The sequence below is a fragment of the Thamnophis elegans genome, chromosome 6 (genome assembly GCF_009769535.1).
Source record: "Thamnophis elegans isolate rThaEle1 chromosome 6, rThaEle1.pri, whole genome shotgun sequence".
NCBI lineage: Eukaryota > Metazoa > Chordata > Lepidosauria > Squamata > Colubridae > Thamnophis > Thamnophis elegans.
In genome coordinates this window covers 50,240,601-50,265,494 of record NC_045546.1, presented here as the reverse complement: position 1 = coordinate 50,265,494, position 24,894 = coordinate 50,240,601, and the positions used below count along the sequence as shown (strand labels likewise).

The 24,894-nt window shown below is 34.4% G+C and overlaps 1 protein-coding gene across 2 annotated transcripts; it reads right to left on the bottom strand.

The window, feature by feature from the left end:
• Positions 1-1,282: 1,282 nt before the first annotated feature.
• Positions 1,283-24,894, bottom strand: BACH1 (BTB domain and CNC homolog 1). Of its 2 annotated transcripts, none has more exons than XM_032219500.1 (5): positions 24,696-24,894; positions 11,899-12,196; positions 7,489-8,862; positions 6,426-6,632; positions 1,283-4,010 (listed from the first exon to the last, which is right to left on the bottom strand). In XM_032219500.1, the coding sequence occupies exons 2-5, from the start codon at positions 12,136-12,138 to the stop codon at positions 3,549-3,551; spliced, it is 2,283 nt and encodes a 760-aa protein (XP_032075391.1). In that variant the 5' UTR covers positions 12,139-12,196; positions 24,696-24,894; the 3' UTR covers positions 1,283-3,548. The 2 variants fall into 2 exon arrangements, with proteins under 2 accessions (XP_032075391.1, XP_032075392.1); XM_032219501.1 differs by lacking the exon at positions 24,696-24,894 and adding an exon at positions 24,406-24,430.

Sequence of the window (24,894 nt, the reverse complement as noted above, 5' to 3'; positions counted from 1 at the left end):
GAAGGAAAAACAGTACAGCAATTTAGGGCTAGAAGTCTACTCAGAGGTCATCTAGTTCAACCACCGGCTGCAGCAGGAAACCTTACATTGTCTGGATTATTTTGGTGCCTCTAAGAGAGAGGAAAATTGCCAGAAAGGAGAAGAAGTTTACTAGGACAAGACTGCCATGCAGAGGAAGGCAGAGATAGTCCTTGACTTATAATAATTGAGCCCAAAATTTTGGTTGCTAAGCAAGTGTTGTTATGTGAGCTTCACCATATTTTACCCAATCCATGACATCTCCTGCTGAGTGACATCAAGTAGGCCACACCCACCCAGTCACATGACCGCCAAGCCATGCCCACAAAATAGGTTACACCCACAGAATAGGTAGTAAAAAGTTTTGAAACCCATCCCTGGTCAGCATATGGTATTTCCCCCAACAATCTGAGTCCTCATTTTACCAACCGCAGCAGGATATAAGGCCGAGTCAACATTGTGCCTGCTGAGATTCAAACTGCCAAATTGCAGGCAGCCAGCAGTCAGCAGAAGTAGCCTGCAGTACTGAATTCTAACCACTGCGCCACCACGGCTCTTATATTGTTATATATAAATTTTGTTATATACCAAACAGAAGGTATATGATAACAATATATGAAACTTCTGCTTGGCATAACAATATTTCTATGATGGTGTATATTAATTTAAAAGCTATAATATGAAATGATAACACTATATTTTTTGACTAACCAGTTCTGAACCATCTTAACAAGAGTTTAACAGCATAATATAAAAATAAGGTTATGAAACAGCTCAGTCAAAACTTCTAAACAGCAATTTTTCCAAATAAGAGATTGACCAAGTGAAATTACAATTGCTTCTAGCCACTTGTTCAGCTAACACAAATTCCACATTGCATGAACAAAATAAATGATTTTTCATTTCTTCTCCAGATATTTCCAATTGTTAAATAAGTCAGGCTCAAAATTGAGGCTTGTAATAAATCAACATGAAATAGTTCTTTTATATCTCACATTGCTCTTAAATATGGAATAAGCAAATCATGATGATTTCAAGTTGAGATGATTTAAAAAACAGTTGTTTCATTAAAAGTATGTCCCAAACTCTTATAACCCCCAAAGAAAACAGTGAAGAAAATGTATGAAATAAGCATGCTTAGATTTGTGTATGCACCTCCCTATTTATATGTATTGTATAGTTAAATATTTAACTTCAAATAACCTTTAAAATACCAAATAGCACAATAGACACATTTATTTAAAAAAATGATAACTGCAAAATATGAAAGTAACCTTTTAAAGAGTTTTATTCAAAGTCAATATTTGTTTCTTTAATATATTATATAAATGTATAAATAATGTCATTTCCAGAGTTCTGCTTTAATAGCATGAATCGGTTGGTATGCATCAATTTTACAATGCCAAATTTTTACAAAAATGAAGATATCAGAAAGGATAGTTTTATTGCATTAAAAACACTGGACTATGAAAAGTTTTTTAAAAATCAACTGGAATTAAGGGTTGTTTTTATACAATTTTATGCTTTTATGGTTAGAATTTCTAACATTCTGCCCAAAATATTTAAAACTATTTTAACATGCCTTGATGCAAACATTGTTCAAAGTCAGAACTGAATTCTCAAATTTTACCTGAGTTTCTTATACTGTATATTGTAACTGATGTATTTCAAGTTGATGATTCAGTTTTTCAATGTATGCATGCAAAGCAAAAACTTTACACAATCTCCTAGAGATAACTATTTAGGTGTTAAGCTACCTCAGATTGTCCCACCCCAAAATTAGATAGTAGAAATTAGACTTTGACAAATCCTGTAAAAATGGGAATTAAACCTGGGAGTCCCATTCACAAGCATTGAGGTTTTTAATCAAGATGCAATAAAAGTTCTTTTCATTGCTTTCCTAGTCAGTGATCCATTCTTTCATTTACCTTATCAATACATTTTTGAGGGACAGAAGCCCCAACCACCAGACTGTATGAATTCAGTCACAAAATTAGCCAACCCAGTTATATAAACATATAATTTAGAATTTACAGCGAATACTTCTTTAGAAACAACTATATCAATTGTTTCAAAAAAGGCTTAAGTTACTTCTCCAGAACAGTTTTTATATTGTATACCCAACAGATTTGGCACTGTTAACTGATTTGTCAAAAAAAAAAAAAAATGAGGTGGATCTAAAGAATCAAAACGTGATTCTCAGAAAAGAAACACATTTGTACTCTTCAAGAGCAAGAGTTTCATTAAATGCACACAACATCTATAATGCCAGCTAAAGGCTTTTAAGGACTCATTCCCTATATGATCAAAAGAGAAATGAATACATGCAAAAGAATTCATGCATATTTAGAGGAAACTTCCACAATGAAGTTAAAAGTTTGTAAGCGTTGTAATTCTTAATGCTAGTTTGTGACAAGTATTTGTGAACATCACTGCAGCTTTGAATGATCTTGAAATCACTCTATGAGGTAGTGTAGTTTTCTGTAATACATGCTGGTTGTTAGTAGCACTGTTTGGATGGTGTATTTGGCCAAATATTTACTATATAGATTGACACTATATATTAGAAATACAAACTTACTTTTCTAGAGGCTAAATTGGTTGCTAAATTTAACCAATATCTGAGCATACCAGAGAAGATTGAAGGGTTCTCAAATAGTAAATATGCTAGGCAAAAAGTTGTCACAGAAAGATGATTGTGTTCCAAACATAGTTACAAAAACTTATATGTTCTGAGGTAGGAAACAAAGAATTCCATTGGCTTTTAAATTTTGTAAACCAGAAAAAGTACTTGAGGTTCGGTAGATAAAGCTTCTATTATTAAGAGCACTATACTATTACAGAATTTATACAGACTTTCTGTAATTAATACAATGCAGTACTGGCTACAGTAAAATGTTCTAATTGCTTATTTTAGTAGTTAAAATTATTGAAGCTTTAAAGTGGCTTATTTTTATAACTGAACTATAAGCTACTGAATTTGAACAGCTACAATTAGCTTTACCCATAAAAGTAATTTATTTAAAAGAGGATTTTTCCAACATGCCCAACTTGGTCCCATAATTAATAATAAAAGTTAAAATCCTTCCAGAATATGTGATCATTTCATTTATCCTTATGAAAACCACATCAAACTTTAAGTAGGAAGCACAAATTAACATAGTCTATTATAAATATTTTCATCTAGAGATCATGGAAGGACAGCAAGCTGTCAAGATTAAGTACATCTCTAGCACAGTGACCTAATATTCTCAAAGATTGGAATTATCAATAAATGTGAAGTAGTGGATGAAACAAATGTTACTGCCTTCCATGGCACTGGATATCTGGAATAATAAAACTACGTAGATTTCTTTCTTTTACACTAAGTATATTGCATAATTTTTACATGTCATTAGAGAAAAGCCCATAATTACATTTAGGTTTGTTTGAGGGTGATGATATGAAATGCAAAATTAATGCAGCTGCAGTTCTACCTTCTTACATGACGACTCAGGCCTCAATCATGCTAGGCTGAATTTTAAAAAGGATTATTCATCTGTAGTGCATTTATCAGTCATTTGTTGACAAAAATCTGTGATACCACTTCCACTCTGCACACACTGTTCCAAGCACAGTGTTTTCTCTGATATTCTTACAGGAACTGGACATAATTCTTGTGCTTGATCATATCCTGCATCATAGCCTCCTTTCATATGTTGATAACTAGAATGTTGATCATTAGATGATATAACAGAAAGACCAGCAGATAATTCAACACACAATGGTACTGTAGATGAGATATCAGAAGGTGCTGCTTGTTCCCTCTCGGGAACCAAAAATGAAAGTGGACATTCAGAGGCCGAATATTTTGCAAGAATCTGGATTTGCTCATGACTCAATGCTGCTTCCTTGAATACTTGCTGGCAAAGTCCTGTTAGATTCTGTTTTGTCTCAGCCAGTGTGGACAAAATGTGATTTTTTTCCTTCAGTAAGTTCTCTTTTTCATTTTGCTGCAAGAAAACAGAGAAGTTCTGAGTTTAGTACTGAAATATTGGGTTTCCACTAAAGCAGAATTATATCTTAGTTTGTTTTGGATTTGAAAACAGTGATAATAAAGATTGCTTGGAGTACAGGTAGTCCTTGATTTGTGACAATTGAGCAAAAAAATAATGTTGTTAAGTGAGACATTTCTTTAGTGAATTTTGCCCCATTTTATGACCTTTCCTGCCATTGTTGTTAAGTGAATCACTGCAATTAATAAGTTGGTAACATGGTTGTTAAGTGAATCTGATTTTGACAAGCATTGATTTTGCTTGTCAAAGGGTTGCAAAAGGTGATCACAAGACCTTGGGGAACAGCAACAGTCATAAGTATGAACTAGTTGCTGAGCAGCTGAATTTTGATCACATGATCATGAGGATGGCTGCAAAGGTTGTTAAGTATGAAAAAGACACTTTTTTCAGTGCCATTGTAATTTTGAAGAGTCACTAAATGAACTGTTGTAAATCAAGGACCTTGTTCATACCAATTCCTTTTCAACATAGTATTAATCTTACTTAACTGTAAAGTAAGAATATATAATATTAACACAACTAAACCATTAAAAAGGAGTAAATACTAGGCAGTACAAACCATACAGTTCATTGGTCATCAACATTTGGTGACAAGTAAAATAATAATTATTGAACAATCTTTCTCATTTTTCTTCAAAATGTTTAAATTTACTATTAAAAAAGCAAATCCTCCAAATGAGAGAAGGGCTCAAAATTTAGAATACTCTTTCCCATAATATCACTAACAGTCTCTTGCAGACCTTAAATAATGAAATTAGGAAGATGTTTTTAAAAAAAGAGTTGAATAAGGTTGTATATCCCTAAATTAGGCATCCAAATTTAGACATCTAAATAATTTTAAAGCAGTAATATTCAGTCCTTAGTACTTCAATAATATTGAGCATTGTTATGTATAAAAATGTATAACACCCGAGATAGTTGCTGCCAGTCATGTCAGTAGTATTGGACTACATGGATCCACGCTTATATGAAAATTTCTGAAGCAGTTCTAGAAAGCTTAGCAACCGATCAAATAAAAATGTGTTCATATATTCCGATAGAAATATGATCACTAAAAAGCTACTTACTTTAGTTTTTATATTGAAATACTTTCTCAATAAACCAATGTCATAATATGGAGCAAAGGCACTATTTCTTGTTTATATCATATTTAGTATATTATTTTAAAATGTGATGAAGCTTTTGATTAACAACAAAAGCACATGAAATGTTAACAATTGCTTCCTTTTTTGAACAGTCTATATTTTAACTTTGATATGGGAATTATTTTAACTACTATAATATAATGTATCATCAGCACCTCTTTATTTAACAGGTGTCACTTTGCTGTCAACCCCATGGAATCTGTTCCATAAGTGAATATAAAAGTTAAAAGGTAAAGGCAAACGTTCCCCTTGTACATATGTTCTAGTTATTCCTGACTCTAGGGGGCAGTGCTCATCTCTGTTTCAAAGCTGAAGAGCCCGCGCTGTTTGAAGATGTCTCTGTGGTCACGTGGCCAGCATGACTAAATGCTGAAGGCACACGGAATGCTGTTACCTTCCCACCAAAGGTGGTCCCTATTTTTCTATTTGCATTTTTACATGCTTTTGAACTGCTAGGTGGCAGAAGCTGGAACAAGTAACGGGAGCTCTTTCCATTATGCGACGCTAGGGATTCGAACTGCCAAACTGCCAACCTTTCTGATCGACAAGCTCAGCATCTTAGCCACTGAGCCACCGTGTCCCTATATAACATATAAAAGTTATGTAGGCCAAATTCTGTTTTCCCAGAAAATCTTGCAATTTCTTCAAAAATATTAGTAAAAGACAATATTTATTTACCTCAATAAAATAAAAATAAAAATATACATATTATCTAGAGAATCTGCTTTCTTAGAGCAATTTTTTAAAAGATTTTTGTCAATAAATGAATTATAAGTCAAGAAACATTTTGAAAACTCTTGTGCAAATGAAAATAATAAAACAGCAAATGAAATAGGTGCAGATACACTCAGCTAGTGCCAAGTAAGCAAAATATATTCAATATTTTCCTATAGCTTGAGATAGGGGAAGGAGAGGGGAAGGAAGAATCAAAATGTTTATTTACTATAATTAAAGATAACCATATATATAGTCAATATTACACAGAATCAAGGATTCAAATTTTTAAATGTATTTATTTATTTGTTTTATTTTGGCACCTACTAATTCCAGGCCCACTATGGATGGTTCACAATATAAAAAACAATAGAAATACAGTGAATAGAAATGCAAGGGAAACAAAACAAATTGGCAAATTCAGAAAACTATGTCAGAACATACATCACATATAACAAACATATCTTAATTGAACAAAACTATCCATACATACCAATTTTTCTATTTCTGTTTCAAGGTTTTGTATACAGTCTAGCTTTCGTTTACGACAACGCTGTGCTGCAATTCTATTTTTACTTCGTCTTCTAATATCATGGATACAATCTAGCTCTTCTGGAGTCAATTTGTGCATTTTCAGAAATGACTGGAAGTCATTTCTAGAGAGTGAAATTATCTTCTGTGGATTAAATGGCAACTTTACCTGGAAAATATAGATATTTGATTACGCTTCACAACTTAGTAGCATTCAAATCTGAAACTCTGAACTCATAATCTTTTGAAATGAGACTCAGTGTGCATCTTTCAAAACATTTTTCCAAAGTCATGCCACTAACATTCCATAACACAATAATAGTTTTTTTCTTTTTTAAAAAACAATTCTGTTACAGGTAATTAACCCACTAGTACTTTTTTAAATATTTGATTTGTGAAAATGCATCTCTCTGCCACAGATAAATAATTAAGTCTTGCTTATTAGAATGATCACATTGAATTGCTTCCTGACCTTGGAAGCCAAAACTGGAAAGAAATAATGTTGTTGCTGGTGAAAAAATGTGCCTGCCTCTATTTATATATTTATAAAGTCTATGTGTAAAGTCCTTAGAACAGTCACCACAAATATAAGACCAGTTGCTCCAATTTATAATTATAAATAAAAGGTATACGAATGAGGAGGGTAGACTGTATTCATATTGTTAAAAGAATGATTCAATGAAGAACATAAAATTGAAAAATCATGCAAGGGTAATATGAAAGCTGAATATGTAGCTATTTAGAAAGATTCTAATAACACAACCAATGCATATAATGTACAAGAATTCCCAGCAAAAATATTGAAAAACAGAAATTGTATTCCTTTGGATAGTTTGAGTCATAGAATGTTGCACCCTGCAAAACCATGGTGGAATTGATTTTTTTTTCATCTCTGATTTCTTTTTTCATGGTATTTTTTCAATTTCCACTGTGTTGGTTACGATAATGTCAGGGATATCTTTTTTTCAGTTTCAATACATGTCAATAGCACATTTTTAACAAAGAAAAAGAAAGTGCAGTCTCACCTCACATTCCTGTTCTCTTGCAGAAAAGGATTCACTGTCGCCCTCTGTATCCGTTTCAGAATCCTCTTCCAAATTTATCACACACGAATAAGGACATTGCTCAGGTTGTTGTTCTGGAATACAGTCTCCACTATTAACTTCAGTGGTGCCTTCAGTACTGAGATTACTGATGAAGGGACAAGTGACAGAGCTCAATGTTGTAAAAGTTCTTGGAGGGCCATTCTCTGGACTGTCAGTGATTCTGATTCCTAACCAAGGACATTCAGTTTTCTTTTCTGAACAGCTTTGTTCTGAAAATTCTTTTGGCAATGCAGGAGATAAACTTTGATATGCTGTATCTGTGTTGTAAACATCACTCCAAAATCCTTTTGCTAACTGTTCTGCTATCTCTCTCTCCACACTGCTTCGATGGCTAGGTGATGTACTGATCACATTTCCCTGCTCATACAAATTAGATTTTGGAGTTGGGTCCTCAGCAGTGTTTTCACTTATGGGTTTGCAATTTTCGGCTCCCACAGCAATGGCATTTTTTTCAACTACTGTATTGCTCTGCATACCATTTAAAGTTAAATTGCAGTATTGATCATATGCGTTTAAGAAAGAAGCAGAATAAAGTCCATGAGTAGCCACAGAAGAATTATGGTGGACAAAGTGAGAATCTGTCTTTTCTGCTAAACATTCAGCACTCTTAACTGGAGGAGCAATTTCATTCATGAAGTCTCCATTTCCATTTTCTTCCATTGCTACCTGAGTATCTTCACATTTTGCATCTGAATGCACAACTGTACATTCAAGATGTTTTTGTATAGCACCAGTAATATTTGATTCAGCCTGATGAATAGTAGTACCAGATGTTACCTGAATTTCATTAATACCAGGACTGGCTTCTACAAGAGGGATTTTATCAGTCTCCAAAGCTTTTTTAAATTTCCTGTATTTGGGACAGAGGGACTCTACATTAAAAATCTGATCCTTTTCTGATACTGGGTCATGGATTTGATTAGAACTGTCTTGCAGTAGGGGCACTGCTGCATTTTGTTCCGTACTGCATGCCTTCAGCTGAGAATTTTTAGCACATTCATTTTGCATGATTTCATCCTCCTCTTCAATTTCTAAATCTCTAGCATCGACACTTTCCATTTTACTGTACTGTTTCTGACAACTTGATTTACAACATTTTGATTTTGGGTATTCCTGCTGTCCTGATTTATGATCCAGAAACTTGAATTTAAGGAACTGAAAACAAGATTCTTCGATGTCATGTATTCCCAAGAACTCAGCACATTTGCAAACTTCAGCCACATTGTCCTTATCTAAAATAAGTTTGGAAGTATAAGCAAATTGCAGTAAAGGTTCAAATCCTTTCAGTGTAACCTGTTCAGTTGAAGAAAAGACATGCATATTTATTATGGAAATGATAAAAGATTATGTATAATAATATTTGTACATATAAAAAGATGGAACAAATATAATACAATACAATAATTAATTTTTCCAGAAATAAGGATAGGTTTGGTCTTTCTTGGCCTGTTTTGTATAAGCTTTAAGCATAGCTAAAACTCCTCTTTCACATTGCAGAACTGACCTACGCTTATTTCAGCCAATATTAGTATGGAGAGATCCAAGAAAGTAATCAGAGATGAAAGCTTACAAAAAAAATGAATGATGCATTTTTATAGATTATTCCAATTAGGGATTCTTCTACTCTGACCTGGAAAATGAGTATGTTAACAGCAATAGCAATAGCTAATACAAACACTGTATGATTCCATAGCTAAAAATTTGGTTATAATATAAAGTATAAATAATAGGAAAATATGTCAATGAGTAGACTCATGAATTTTAATCTAAAAGAAAACTTTTATAAAATGAAGCAATACCTAATTCCTGAGAAACTGGCAAAGATATGCAAAGTTATTTCAAATGTTTGTTACACAAATTGTAAACAATGTACTTGTAATCATGTTAGGTGGACTTGTAACAAAGCATTCTGGACAGATTTATACTTTAATTCAGAAAGTTTTTAAAACATGTATAAAATTGAAACCAGAAGTGTTTCTTTTAGGTTGAAAAAAAGAGAACTTTGTTATTATAAATGTTGAGTGCAGCGAGAATTGTATATATGCAATTTCCATCATGGAAGAATGGATGGAAAAACTGATAGAGTAGCAGAGATAGGAAAAGTGTGTTAATTAAATAAAAGAATGTATCTAGTTTTGTTTCTACTTGGAAACCACTTCTGAACTTTATGTTGGAAACAGAAAAAAAAGGAAACTTTGATTTTGGGTTTTGATGATTAGCTTGTTGTTATAGAAATGGCTGGCAATAAATAAATAAAAAAACAAATGGCTGGCGATAGATAGATAGATAGATAGATAGATAGATGATAGATAGATAGATAGATAGATAGATAGATAGATAGATAGATATTGTAACTGTACTTTGTATTTTACTGCATTGAAAAAAATTGGAAGGTGCTGCTTTTTTTCCCTACCTTGCATCTCCTTCTCCTTTCTTTTTCCTTCCCTTATTATCTTTGTTTCTATGCATATGTTACATAATAAACTCTAATAAATATATTACATACATACATACATACATACAAGATACTTCTACTAAAAAAAATCACTGCACTTGTTTCAAGTCTCTTTAGAATAGTTTGCCAAAAAAAATATTCAAACTCTTTCTAAAGCCAATGTAGAATAAACATTCAAATGATATTTCAAGTTTGTTTCCTTACTAGGTTCCTCCACAACATATGGAGGAGAGCTGAGAAACCTTTTTTTGGAAAAGATTCTATAAATACAGAATACAAATTAACTGTCTTTCAAATAGATAAATTGCACTATCGAAACCCAAAATAAACCTGTGACTGGAGCCTATGTATTTTGATTATATATGAATTCCAAAATACCAGTCATGGATATGCAAAACAAGATTAAAATGGAAACTTTGAGCTAAAACTTTTAAATACAGGTAGTCCTCCCCTTATGAACATAATTGGAATCAGAACTTCTGTTATAAGCAAGACAGTTAAGTGAGTCACACCTGATTTTATTATCTCTTTTGCCACACTTGTTAAGCAAATCACCATTGTTAAGCCCGTCTGGCTTCCCCCATTGAATTTGCTTGTCAGAAGCCAGCTGGGAAGGTTGCAAAAGCAATCACATAACCCCAGGACACGGCAACTGTTGTGAATACATGCTGGTTGCCAAGTGCCTAAATTTTGATCATATGACTGCAACGGTTGTAAGTGCAGGGACCAATTGTAAGTCATTTTTTCAGTGTAGTTGTGACTTTGAACGGTCACTAAATGAACGATTGTAAGTTGAGGACTACATGTAGTCTAAAAAGCCTGACCTAAACATATTTATTTTAAGTTCGTACTGAGGAAAACTCCATACAAAATATTTATTCAAAATAAGGATTTGCTTTTTAATCCAGACCATTAAAATCTACTAAGAGCTGTCACGGAGTCTACACAACTACACATTAAAACAATTCTTTCTTTCCTAACAGAAATTATAAGTGAAACAGAAATACTCAAACATTAACACCAATAGTCCACATCCATTTTCTTATTAAGAAAAAAAAGCGACTCCAAATATTTGACTGAGGACAAAAAAGGAGTTTAATCATTAGTTTTCTAAACATTGAAAACCCGTAAAAGCCTTATGTGACTAAAAATAGCAGCTTATATGGCACAGAATTATGGCACAGAATTATGACTATATTTCAGAAGACGAATAGATTCATACATGGCACTCCAAAGTTTTCCCACAAGAACCTATGAGATTGGTTGGGCTAAGAACGTAAGTTTTCATAATTGAAAGTAATCCTGTTGCCCCAATCCTTTAAATAAAAAATGTTGGTACCTAAACAGCTATAGTATATAGGGCCGTGATGGAAAAACTATGGCACGCGTGCCAGAGGTGGCATGCAGAGCCCTCTGTGGGCACGTGCACCATCGTCAGCTGCTCTTCTGGGTTCCAGCGCATGCATGGGCGTGGCCAGAATCCAGAAGACAGCAGCTGGCCAGTGCACATGCACACGACAGAACCCGGAAGAGCAGCTGGCCGCTGCGCACATGCACCTGGCCAGCTGTTCTCTTCCAGGTTCCAACTTTATACTGAAATGGTTGGTTTGCTGAGAGTAGGTATGTGGGGTATGTATTTACATTTTATGAATAATAATACCATCTGCAATATTAATTCTTTTCCTTAATTCTGTGTTGGATGGAGAACAGTAGCTTCAAAGGAACATTAATCATGGTTTTGTTAGAAATAGTATTTACCTATGCAGTTCAGCCACAATTTGTGGACTTAAGTTACTAATGATATGCATATTATTCTGAGTAACTTTGAATGTAGTACAAAATAAGATTATATAATTACAAGCAAATGTACTTACCTCTTCAGGTAATATTATTACAAGATCTGATTCTAATTGACCCACAATTCTTGAACGAAAATAGACACTGCAGGCTGCAAGCACTGAACGATGGGCTCGAAATCTCTGGTCTTCTACTAAGATAGTAATATCACAAAAAAGATCTTGCTTTCTCTGTTCATCAAGACTAAGGAGAACATTGGTACTGTGTACTGAAGATTCATATGCAAAAACAACACTGTTCCTTTCACTTAAAGGCATTCTGTACAAAAAACGTTGATTAAGATCTCAGAAGAAAACATGCTTCGTCTCTTCACATCTGAAATAAATAACATTTACAAATGTTAAATATATTTAAGCCAACAAAGTGTGCGACCAAGTGTTGGTGAAGGCCACTTTGCAAAAGTTTAATATCCCCCAAGTCAAAGCATACCACTTCTATTTTGAACAGTCTGGATAAACATCTCATTATTATTACCACTATTAGAGAAAATATTTTTTCTTTTCTTAGATTGTAGGAATTTGCTAATGTTAACATTTTTAATTTGGAACAGTTTTAATCTTGTTGCCTGTTTGTATATAATCAGATTGTGTCATTTTATTTATTTTAGTGCACTTTTTATTATTCTGTTGCAAGATTTTATATTTAATTATGTGGTGTGCTTTCCTCATAACGTTAACCTATTCGTTTAAAAAAAAAATCGATGTCATAACTGTATGTCGTATTTCTATTTTTAAATCCATCTGAACACAGGCTTGTTTTTTAAACATCTCCAAAGTCTGATCAATTTTCATAAGCCTTTGTTTGCAACCCTACTTGTTTCTGAACTACCTTATCTAATACTATCAGCTGTTCCTGTTTTCACCCTCTGCACTACTTTAGTTATGTAGCAATAAAGGGTAACATGTGCTTGTATTTATTGCCATACTAAAGATTACACTCACTTTAATACAAACAGATACAGTACTTTATACACAATTCTGAAGTGGTAACTAGAATTAGCAGAATGGAGTAATATTGGTTGAGAATACACTGAGAAGTGAAACAGTCTTTCATATTTAGTTCTACTTCAATACAATTTTACATGAGCAGAATTTTCTAGCCAAAATCGCTAATGCTATATGGGAAATGATAATTCTGTGCAGTGTAGATGCATCATTATTGATAAAATTGATAGAAACAAGCAGGCCAATTGTCATTGTAACAATTCATAAGACAGAACTTCATTTGTACAATGTAACTTAAATGAAACAACAGTAAGCCACTTTAAGGCGATTTCTTCCATCTATTCATCAGGAACAGATATTGCCAGACAGAATTGCAGAACCTAATCAGGAATTGTACCACTTGACAGAACTCTCTAAATCTAAATGAAGATCAGTGAGGCGCAAATCTATCAATAAGCTATCTAATGCCAAATACAGGAAGAGCATTTTTGCTCTATTTTCTAGTGAAGATATAAGATATAAAAGTCATAACCAATCATTTTCTTTCCTGTTCTTTCAAACATAGTTATGAAATAACACTAGTGTTTTTCCCATCAAGAAAAATTTGCACTTGCCTTTTCATCACATGAATTATAAATACATATTTCAATTTATAGGCAAGTTAAACCACTTTTTCCTTCTGCATCATCCTAGATAAATAAATATTGCTGATACAGAACAAATTGTACAAGTGGAACTACAATGCAATGTTACAAACTGGTTTGTCAAGGGAAAAAAGGGGGGGCAGCAGAATGACCTCTCTTAAATAAATGGACAAATAAGCTCAAAAAGAAAATTTTATTCTCTTGCTCTTGACTGATTATTATACTGTATGACTATTTGCAAATACTTTATACTGAAATGGTTGATAAATTTGGCATGTGGGGTATGCATTTGCTTCTTACTGATGCTAAATTTAGGGGTGCATTTAAAACTCTGAAAATACAATTTGTGTTAGTTTAGCTGGGCCCAGGACTTATGGAAACGACACTGGTCAGTACATGTTGGTAAGCTTTTAATAACCTGGTACCCAATGGGAGCAGGTTGCATGCTGTTTCACTATCCATGCTATTTATTCATTGATTCCTTTTCCGAGCCAGCATAGCAATTCCTTTATAAATGTCAAAAGAAATCCTATATACCATAGAAATGGAAAGAAAAATCATTTGGGAGATGAAAGTCATCTGAACACAGACTTGGTTTTTAAACAACTGAACAAAGAGAATATAATATAATGTAAACCACTGTGATTCTGTCTCATTCAGTGATAAAAAATATACCGTATTTTTCAGACTATAAGATGCATTCCCCCCCCAATAAAGGGGGTGAAAATGTCTGTGCATTTTATAGAGCAAATGTTGCCAAAGCCCCGCCTACACGCCATCCCCCACCCTTCAGCCTCTGCCCTCCAGCAATTTGCCTCCTTGCAGCAAACAGAAAACAGCCTGGTCAGTTTCAGCACAGCCTGATTTAGCACAAGCACCTGATTGGCGGTTGGATCGGCCTCCCAGAATACTGATGATCAGCTGTTCCAGGCTGCAGGGATTGCCACTGCCCATTGCCCCATCTATCATTGCCTCTGTGCACCCCAATTTTGGCTCCATGTATCCTGTTTTTAACATTTTCAGGTGGTGGTGATTGCCGCTGCCGCCTATCACTGCTGCCATTTGCCGGACTGAAAACAAGATGCGTGGAGGCCCAAAATGAGGCACGTGGAAGTGGTGATGGGCGGTAGCGATCCTTGCAGCCTGAAACAGCTGATTGACGGTATTCTGGGAGGCCTATCCAACCACCCAACAGCTGCTCTTGCTAAGTCAGGCTGTGCTGAAGCTGACCAGGCTGTTTGCGCTTTTTTTTCTTGTTTTCCATCCCAGAAGCTAGGTGCATCTTATAATCCAGAGTGTCTTATAGTCCGAAAAATACAGTAAATAAATTAATTGAACTAGGTTCCATGTCTGAGACTATAGTTCTCTATTCTATCAGTGTTGCCTAGTATTTATGTGACTGAGTATGTTTTTCTTGTTAACTGACCTTTCACCAATTTTTCTGCAATATTACTAGGTGGTATCAGTAGTATGGATTTATAATCATAACACTAAGATTAAAAACAAGTTAGATTGGAATTTCACTGCCCAGAATCTCTAAAGTGTTTCAAGGTTTGTTCTGATAAAACAGAACAAATTCAATGTTTTTAATTTTGTTTCATCAAAATGCAGCCACAACTTGGAGCACTGCAACTTTCATGCTTATCTTCAGATGGACCTTTCATTCCTCCATATTCATTGCCACCATTATTAAAGCATTTGCATTTGTAATGCAAAATCTAGAATCTGCCCCACATCCTGCTTTAAACTGAATATTCAAAGTCTCTTAGATGCGAAAGAGAAACAATCTTGAAGGCTTTGCTAAACCACATATTCTCAAGTGATTTGATGTTTTCTGTATTTTTATACTGCTTCTACTAAGTTACAGAAAATAAAAAAATAAAAGAGAAGGCTAAGAAGAATCCAGAAAAATATGAGATCTTGCAGTTATCATTACTGAGATAAAGAAAAATTCCAAACACAAGATAAATTTTGGATGACCCCTGACAAGAGTAGGAGGAGAGTTGTGAAACTACTTGACCTATTGGCTTTTCATAACATCAAGCAATGGTATCCTTCTGAATTGGCTCAGAAGATTGGAGATGGGAGGCACATGCTGTGCTGATGTATCCGTTGAAGTTGAGTGCAATTGGTGGTGACTGGGAAGGAGATATTCCACCCTCAACCTCTGTGTGCAATGCTGCAGGATTTGGTGCTCTATCCTGTTTAATATTACATAAAACTACTGAGTGAATTCATCCATCACCATGGGGTAAGATATCGATACACTGATGATAACCAATTATATGACAAATTAAGCAATTCTGTGAATGTCTTGCCGCAGTGACTGGAGCTGTGAGGGTTTGGATGGAGAACAAGACTTCAGCTGAACCCCATAAAACTGAATGCCTTTGGGTTTTGCAGCCTGATAGTTCTAGGTTTATGTCATCTGTAATGTTGGATAGGGTTGCACTGCCCAGACATATCTAATGCACAATCTGGGGCTTCTGGAGGTTAACTCACACCTCTTGCTCAAACAGCAGGTCATACTTATGGTTAGAAAAGCCTTTTACACCTTCGTGTGCCACTTGCACCCATTCCTAGTTTGAGATGCTCTATTCACAATCGCTTATTTCATAATCATCTCCAGATAGGACTATTGTAATGAACATGGGTCTACATAGGTCTGTCCTTTAAGAATATCTGGAAGCTTCAACAAGTGCAGAATGTTGCTGCAGGACAGTTAACCTCCAAAACAGCGCATGCCATATCTCTGCTGTGTAAGATACACGGGCTCCCAGTTTGCTTCTGGTTCCTGTTCAAAGTGCTGGTTTTAAACATTTAAAGCCCTTCATGGCATGGGACCAGGTTATCTGAGGGACTGCCTTTCCTCAATTATAGTTGCTCATCCCATCAGATTTTACAGAGAGGGCATGCTGTAGATTGCATTGGCTAGGGGCTTACACTTGGTGGGTTCCAGGAGGCAGATCTGTCATGGCTAATGGAACATTCTCCCCCAAAGTGAGGCTAATCCCATCCCTGTTAATGTTCTGGAATTCCCTCAAGACCTGGATAGATCATCAGAAGCTCCCATGGGATAAGTAACATAAAGATGATTCCATCACTGAAGTTAATATTTACTCCCTTCTTTGCTTTTAGTTTTTTAATATCTTGATTGTTCTTATATTTTTAATAATGACTGTTTTATATTTATTGTTTTACTTCATTGTTGTATGCTGCCCACTGGCCAGAGTCACTTCTTTGGATGGTGGCCGGCCATATAAATTTTATATTATGATATATTATTATATTATTATTTGATTATAAGTATTGTACATTTTGACTATCTCTGGAAAGCTTAAATATTAGCTTTCTTTTTTGAACAAGCATGTTGCATTGCAAGATTATGCATCTATTCACCATGAATCATTCAGTTCAGAAGAAAATCTCAATCAGATATTCTGTCAAGATTAAACAATTATCAGCAGTTTCACCCTGTTTTTCTGTATAGCAGTTCTCTTTTGTTTATGTTTTACAAAGCTTAGCACATTCTTTTGTAAACTATTCTGTTTTTTAAAAAACTATTCAAATTATATTGTTTGTCCAAAAGTCAGTGGATGTTAACTGTTGATGAATTTTTAGTACTGCTGCCCCGGGGGGGGGGGGGGAGTTCTCTCATTGCCAAACTGTGTAAAACCCAAGAAACTATTGGTCATAAAATCTTACTTAACAGTTGCAAAATTAATAGAAAAAAGTACTTATTTCAGCAGCTTTTTAAAGTCTAAGATAAAAATATTTTCTTTGTGATACAATTTATGTTCCCAGAGAGACATAGCATATTAATTTCATGATGAGAAAAAAATGCTCATTTTATAAATTCAGATAAACAACAAGCATTAGCCTTAAATGACTGTTGAATATCTAACCCCACCTCCAACCATCTTCCCTTTTATGGACAAATAGATATGTTCCAGTTGAGTGCTAGCAGTAGTTAAGAGTTGCTGATTCATTATGTTATGCTGACACAGCATGAAACAGCATTTTACTAAAAAGAAAAACAGACTTGCCTACTGTACCACCTTAAAGTTTAAATGCAGTCAGCCAATATGACAAATAATTTGAAATAAAAAATATTTTGCTTATTTTTCTCCTTATACATGAAATGTTATAAACATATTTTTAATAAATTCCTTCTGTTACTGGAAGACAGTCACTGCATGACTGCAATCTACATTGTAAAATCTAGAATATACTAATGGATTTAAAATATCTGATTTCTCATTAGACATTACTATCTATACTTCAGATGTGTTCAATTCAAGGGAAAAATGGTGCGATAGAGTAAATAAAAATGTCCAACTCCCTTAAAAGGAAGATAGGATATCATAATTAAGTAGGGAAAAAGCACAGATTAAAATGGCAAAACTGTTATGTTTCTGAAATATAAAAAGAGACAAAATGCAATTTGTTCTTAACTCCCAAATATATATAATAACAATTATTTAAGTGACTGGAGGTCAGACTGACATGAAAAACTAGCTTTCAACTTTCATGTAAAACTCAGTGAATAACACTGGGCTAGTTACTTAACCTCATCTATTATATTGAACTGTTGTAATACAATGTATATAAATGTGGTGGTCTATAAAATATATACCACTTTAAGATCTTTTTAATAAAAGATATATGTGCAATCATAAAAATATCTATAAATTATCTCAAAATATATTAATATTTTCACATATTGGAAACATGCAGAATACTAAAAATTTCATCAGGAAATAAAAGAGTACATATAAACCCCTATTCCAGAACACAACACAGAAATTACCGTAATATAGGAGAAAAATAAGGTTGCCTTTCATTTCCTGCTAAACAGTTAATGTGAAATATGGACACACTGAGCATACAATTTAAAGAATTGTAAGCACTGAAGGCCTGAACATAAGTTCTATGCCTAAAATCATTACATAGGAAGACATCATCTCATAAATGGGTAGGGGTTGTATTTTTTTGCCAGTCTCAAAAAACAGCTTTGTGTTTAGAACTATAGTTGTAAATGTAGAAAAGAAAAAGGAATATCTATAGGAAATGAGAATAATATATAAAATGAAGACAAGATAGTTATCAGAAACTTTAACAATTGATTACATAGGCTAAAGTACAAAATAAAGCTGATGCTGGTAACAAATGCCCAAAGCAATGAAAGTCTTTATTGGATATGTCAAAAGACAAAGAAAACAAAGAGTTGTAAGGTCTATTATGAATAGAAAGGGGTATATAATGAGTAAAGGCAAAAAGGCAGAATGTCTTAACTCCCTACTTCACATTTGTCTTCTCTCAAAAAAGAAATTAAGATCTACCTGGCTGTTACTAGGCCACTGATGGGAAGAGAGAATAGTAGCTTAGGACAGAAAAAAGCATTTAATTTAAACAAATTCAGCTATCCTAAGAGAGAAGATGAACAAGCAGAGTAGAATAAATGCAATTTTTGAGAATGCCTACAAAATGGGTAAGATCCCATAATATAGCACAGAAGAATAAGCATTGTCCCAACAGGAATTAGAACTGGGGAAATTACAAATTTAACAATTTACCATCAATGGTGGGCAAGGTCCTCAAGATTATTAAACAATATATGTAAACTGTTGGATAAGGATGCATTAATTAATAAGCAACATAGATTTGGTGTTCACATATCAGACTAATCCTATCTTATGAAGTTACGAGTTTCATAAGTCGTGAACTTCCAAAGTATTGCATGTTGACCTCAGCAAAGTGCCCCCATTAATAATAAACATAAGCTACATGATTATGTGGAATCGTATTTGAAGAAGTATCAAATGATACAAAACTAGGAACAGTAGCTAACATTTTAAAATATTTCAAAAATATCTAGATGGGCTTGAATAGTGGGCTAAAATAGTGAAATTTAATAGGAATAAAAGTAACATTTTGGATCTATAGAAAGAAAAAATGTCTGGAACAAGTGTAAAAGGAGAAAAATCTAGCTTGGCAGTCATATTTATGAAAAGGATGTGGATAAGTTGAGTATGAACCTACTGTGCGATGCAGATGCTAAAAAGAAAAACAATATTTAAGGATTCATTAACTAAAACAAAAGAGATCATAGGAATTAATTGCCCTATTTCAGTCGTCTTCTGAGAACAAAAGTTTACTCTAAACAAATTAGAGTAATTTCACAGCTACCAAAATAGTGGAGACTAAAGGCAACCTATGAAGAACTATCAAAGGACAAGTTTAGCCTACAGAAAGAATTACTGAGAGAGCCATAGAAGTAGGCATCATATATCTAGAAAGCTGTGACGCTAGATCTGATACATATTAGCAAATCTGATTGAACAATGTTGGACTAGATGTCCTCTGAAGTACATTCTAATCTAAACTTTCGATTCTACATTCTGCATAAGGATAATCCAGATGGTTAAAATAACATGAAATTCATTAGGAAGTAAGCAACATCAGTTATTAAATGGGTCATTTATTTTTGTATTAAGTAATGATATTTAGTAAAAATACCATTCTTACAAATCTTTTTTTATTAAATTTATTTTTTATTTTTAAATCAAACAAAAACAAAACAACACATACAAAAAACTTTCCTCAATTTCGTCAAGCATGTCGTTTGGTTACAAGCTTTTGTGCATCAGTTTTTACAATTAGAAATAAGATCGCTGGTTGTCCATCGAACATAACTAAATATATCACTATCATTGAGCATTATGTGTTCAGGTTACCATTAATATTCCTTCATTTCAAACAAACCTTATTTCCTTAAATCCTTAATTATCTATTAAGTAACAATAAATCTTTATAAAATTATAAAATCACCTATCTCTATCTATTGGCCTTACAAAAAAATAAAAAATAAAAAAATTTCCCATCGACTCATATTGTACATCATTACTTTCAATTAACCACAATGTCACCAATCATCCATAGAGTATACAATACTTATAGTGACTTATTCAAAATCTTAACTGTCATAAGCAGTTCCAGAACTTGTAAAGATTAATTGCTACACTTACATTATCTTTAACCTCACAATTTGTAATTGTTTTGCTTTTAAAGAGATAATTAATGTAGCTTTTCTTAACTGATTTTATCGTGAATACTTTATAGCTTGAATTATTAGTAATCACAAATAGGGCATACTTTGAAAATGAATTGTTTCAGACCTTGTGCAAACACAGCACATCCCTGCTATTCATTAACACAGCTCAACTTTTTTCAGATGTTCACATAAACCTGAAAAATGTGTAGCTGCTTTAAAGAGTTGACTTATTAAATTAAGTACAACCCTTAAAGCATCTAAAACTTATAAAAACTAGTAAATAATCCTAAAAAGTGTCCTGGAAGTATTGTTTACTTTATGCATAATTCAAGTACATGGTCAAAATATCTATTCAAAACATATTCAGTTCTAATCACAGCTTTAAAAAGAAATTGCAAACTACTTTCAAACACCTTTATCTCCACCTTTATAATTTCACCTACAATTCTGTAGGTATGAAATCCCACAGAAATATAGAAATACAGTTTGTCATATTAGATCTTAGTAAAAATATATATTTCTGTGGTTCCAAAATGCACAGGTTCAAACTGAATCCTAAAGTACAGTACATTCACTTGAACCTGATTCTTCTGCAAGAATATAATACCCTCATTCAGTCCAAATTGAAAATCTATTCCACAGTGTTGACCAAATCCCCCTTTCTTATCATGATTAGCTTTCAGTTTATATTTCTCCATACAATATCCCACCATTAATTCTGGTTAATTACAACAAGTGATTTGTGTTTAATGACAGAATTGGAAGCTAATAAAAAATAAATATAGGGACAGATAATATTGGGCCATTACATTCCAAGCAACTACTTCAATTTATTAATGCACACATTGAATCTTATGCATAAAATGTGGACTCAATTGAAACACAATTTTGCACTGAAACTGATTCTTTGGAATCAGCTTTGAAATTAATCTTCTAATAAGGCTGGTTCCCTGTTCATTCCCTGAACAGTGTCATAAATTTTCTCTCAACCAGGCAGTTTAGAATAATAAACTAATAAATAATTAGTTTATTGTCCAAAAGGCTATTGAGATATCTAGTAGAGTCAATAGGATTAAATTCTATCTGTCAGATTTCAACATAAACTTAGACCTTTCCATGTAATATCTGTAATGTTATATGCAGCATATTTTCTCAAATATGACTTGGGGAAACTGGATATAATATGGGGGCAAGGAACGGGGTCAGGAGTTTAAAAAAAAATCAAACATTTTACTACCTCTTTTTTTGAAGCAGAAAGGAATTGTTGCAATGAGGAACTCACCACTAACCCTATTTATTCAGCCAGTCCACCCACCGACTTTTAAAACTAAAGGACAGCAATGGTCAAATACTCATATAATTTTTCTCCAAGAACCTTAAGGGCATATTCCTGTATAAGCAGTAAAATATCAGCTGGACAAGAGAAGCCTAAAATCACATCCTTTTTGTTAATCAGTTGAGGTATTCCCTACAGCAGTGATGGTTAACCTTTTCGGCACCAAGTGCTGAAACTGGAGTGCACATGCTGGAGTGCCGGAACCCGAAAGAGAGTAGCTGGCTGGCACACATGCGTGCAACGGAACCCAGAAGATCAGCTGGCAACGGCTTGCATGCCCACAGAGGGCTCTGGGTGCCACCTCTGGCACGTATGCCATAGGTTCGCCATCACAGCCCTATAGCATGGATACAAATTATTTAATTACAAAGTGGTGTGAAATTTGATAATTATAATAGTTTGAATTTTCTTCTTTTGAGATAAAATATAATAGGATGTTAACTATTGAAAAAGCTCCGAATGACTATTCTATTAGAATGGAAAACATCAATGCCAAAAAATGATTGTAGAACCCTATTTTTTTATTTAGTCCACTGTTAAGCCATGTACTTTACAGTCACCAGTCAAATTTAGTCAGATCAAGTAGAAGAAAGCACTCATGAATTATTGTTAATTACCTGGGGCACTTCTCTATTTTAGAGGTAAACATAAGTGACAAGTAAATCCCCAATAATCAGCAGGAAGCCATTCAAATCCAACAACCTTCTGGGTAAACTATCTTAATTGGTCCTCTTGTAGTTTTGCAAATCTTAGTAAATTCAAAATGAAAAAAATGATAAAAGAGTACAAAAAAATTCCTACATATAGAATTTATTTCTATGCAGACAATGAAGAAAATAAAACACTATGGGTACTCTATGATATGTATTTTGTGCTTTCATGACTGGACCTGGGCTAGGTCTAGGCTGCCATTGTTTTATTCTATTGCATTTTTGTTTGGTTTTAATACTACATACATCATCCAAATGCGCAATTATGAGATATGCAATATAAGTTGATAGAATAATAGAAGAGACTGACATATGTTATGAAGTTCATAAAATGCTGGGCAATTCAAAAAAGGATTGCTATTTTTTATGTTGAATTACTCAAAGCACATTCTTTGCTTTCAAATTATGCTGTCCAGTTTGGGATAATAAGGCAGGTAGTATATCAACAGACTATGTCTCCAGCACTCATCTTCAGATACACTAATTAAAAATTGGAATATTGGGCACCTGACTAGAATGGAATCATAATATATCTAGAGTAGTCTCACTGTGCAATACACAGCAAATAAATTTAATAAACAAACATTTTGCTGGGCAGATATTTGTGTTATGTACAATCACTTGTTAGAAGTTATTGGCCCTCCAATATCATCCATTCAAATACAAGCCAAGATGACATGCTAATCCAAGATAAAATCTTGAATCATCTCTCTTTTCACATTTATCAACAGTCAGTACCAATTCAAGAAAACTCTAGCTGTTTTAGGATTCTTTTGTAAACAACAAAGTATTCCTTACATATTGCCTTTCTAAGCAAGATTGTATTTATATTTATTGTTTCAGTAATAATAAAAGATAGGGAACATTCAAAATATGGTTTGTCAGAATTAAATGCTTTTTTGAAACTGCTAAATGTGATATGGAAAAGTGGAGAAATGCAAGGAAGTGGTTCCTACATTTGTTTATCTTGACAAATTTTCCATGAATCTGCTATTTTTTTTACAAAACATACTGAAGCTTTGTGACTCAGTGATCATATAAATTAATCTGAGTCTCCACTTACTTATAAATCAACTGATATCTCCATATCATATAGCATCAGATTATTTTAAACAATCACATTTCAGCTAGACCAAACAGATTTTCTCCCACTACAGATACGTTTTGCTATTTTCTTCATAGTTGAATTAAATTGGCACCCAGGTTCTTGAATTAGTTATTGCTATATACCAATTTCTCAGAAAAATCTCCAAGCTCCAATCCCATTGCAGAGTGCTCATCTAGTATGATGGTATTTCATTTCGTTTCTTTTCAAACTTTTAAGAAAACGGCAAATTACTCCCTCCTTGTGTAAAAAAAATAATTTCTTTTCACGACCAATACGCTCACTTGGCAGCAGCCTAATTCTTCTGTCGGAACTGAAATTTAACGCGTTTAGGATCATCATGCCCATCAAAGCTAATTTGATCGTATTCGTCCCAAAGCTAGTTTAAATGGGTTGAATGAAACTTGTTTAGACAGCAATTTGCACTAATCCTCTGTTTATAAGTGGCGGGTTTACTACTTCTTTTCCAGGCTATACACAAAACAGTAGCCGCATCCGTTTCTTTTACAGCCGAAAGGGCTCCCTGTGAATTCCTCCCGCAGTTGTGTTAAGAGGACTCAAAACGGCCATACCCGATAGATATGACCCTCCGCAGTAACAAAGTTAATTTACGCGCGGTAACTCAATCCTGGCACTCAGAGCTTTTTTAAAAAAATATGAACGCGCTGTCCTACAGGTCGCTGGTGTCGTCGCTCCCAGCAGACACCCAAAAGACCACAAGCACATAAAACCTCGGACGCCGCCATCCCATCTGCTGAGAACCGCCTTTCCCCGCCGCCCGCCGCATCTCCCCATTCTTCAGCGGGCCGCAACGGGGTCGACCTTTCCCTGCCAATCGAGAAGGGAGGGGTGGGAGGCAGAGGGACAGGCAGTGTAATGATCCGATAACATGCACGCCTGCGCTCTCCTCCCCTTCTCTTCCGTCCCTCGGCCATCCAGGGGGCCTGTTCTGCCAGCGCGCCAAAACTCCACGTCCCCCACTCCGGCCCAGCCCGAGTTCTCCAAAGCGAACGTTTCCTACCTTAAAACACTCCTCTTCGGACAGCTCCGCCGTGCCTTCGCTCTAGGCTCTCGGTCAACCGACTACAGTCAGGTGACAACATCACAGCCTCCTCCACCCTCTCTGAGCCGATTGGACGCCGATTCCAGCTGACATCACTATTCTCAATTCCCCCCCCCCCTTCCTTTCTTTCCTTGCTTCCTTCCCTTCCTTTCTCTGG

What these genes read in the sequence shown, in the direction of transcription:
- BACH1 (XM_032219500.1), bottom strand. Translation starts at nt 12,138, where the DNA reads ATGCCTTTAAGTGAAAGGAACAGTGTTGTTTTTGCATATGAATCTTCA. An exon ending in CAAGAGAACAGGAATGTGAG is followed by an intron (nt 6,633 to 7,488) that starts GTGAGACTGCAC and finishes TATATTTTCCAG; the next exon opens with GTAAAGTTGCCATTTAATCC. An exon ending in AAACAGAAATAGAAAAATTG is followed by an intron (nt 4,011 to 6,425) that starts GTATGTATGGAT and finishes GTTTTCTTGCAG; the next exon opens with CAAAATGAAAAAGAGAACTT.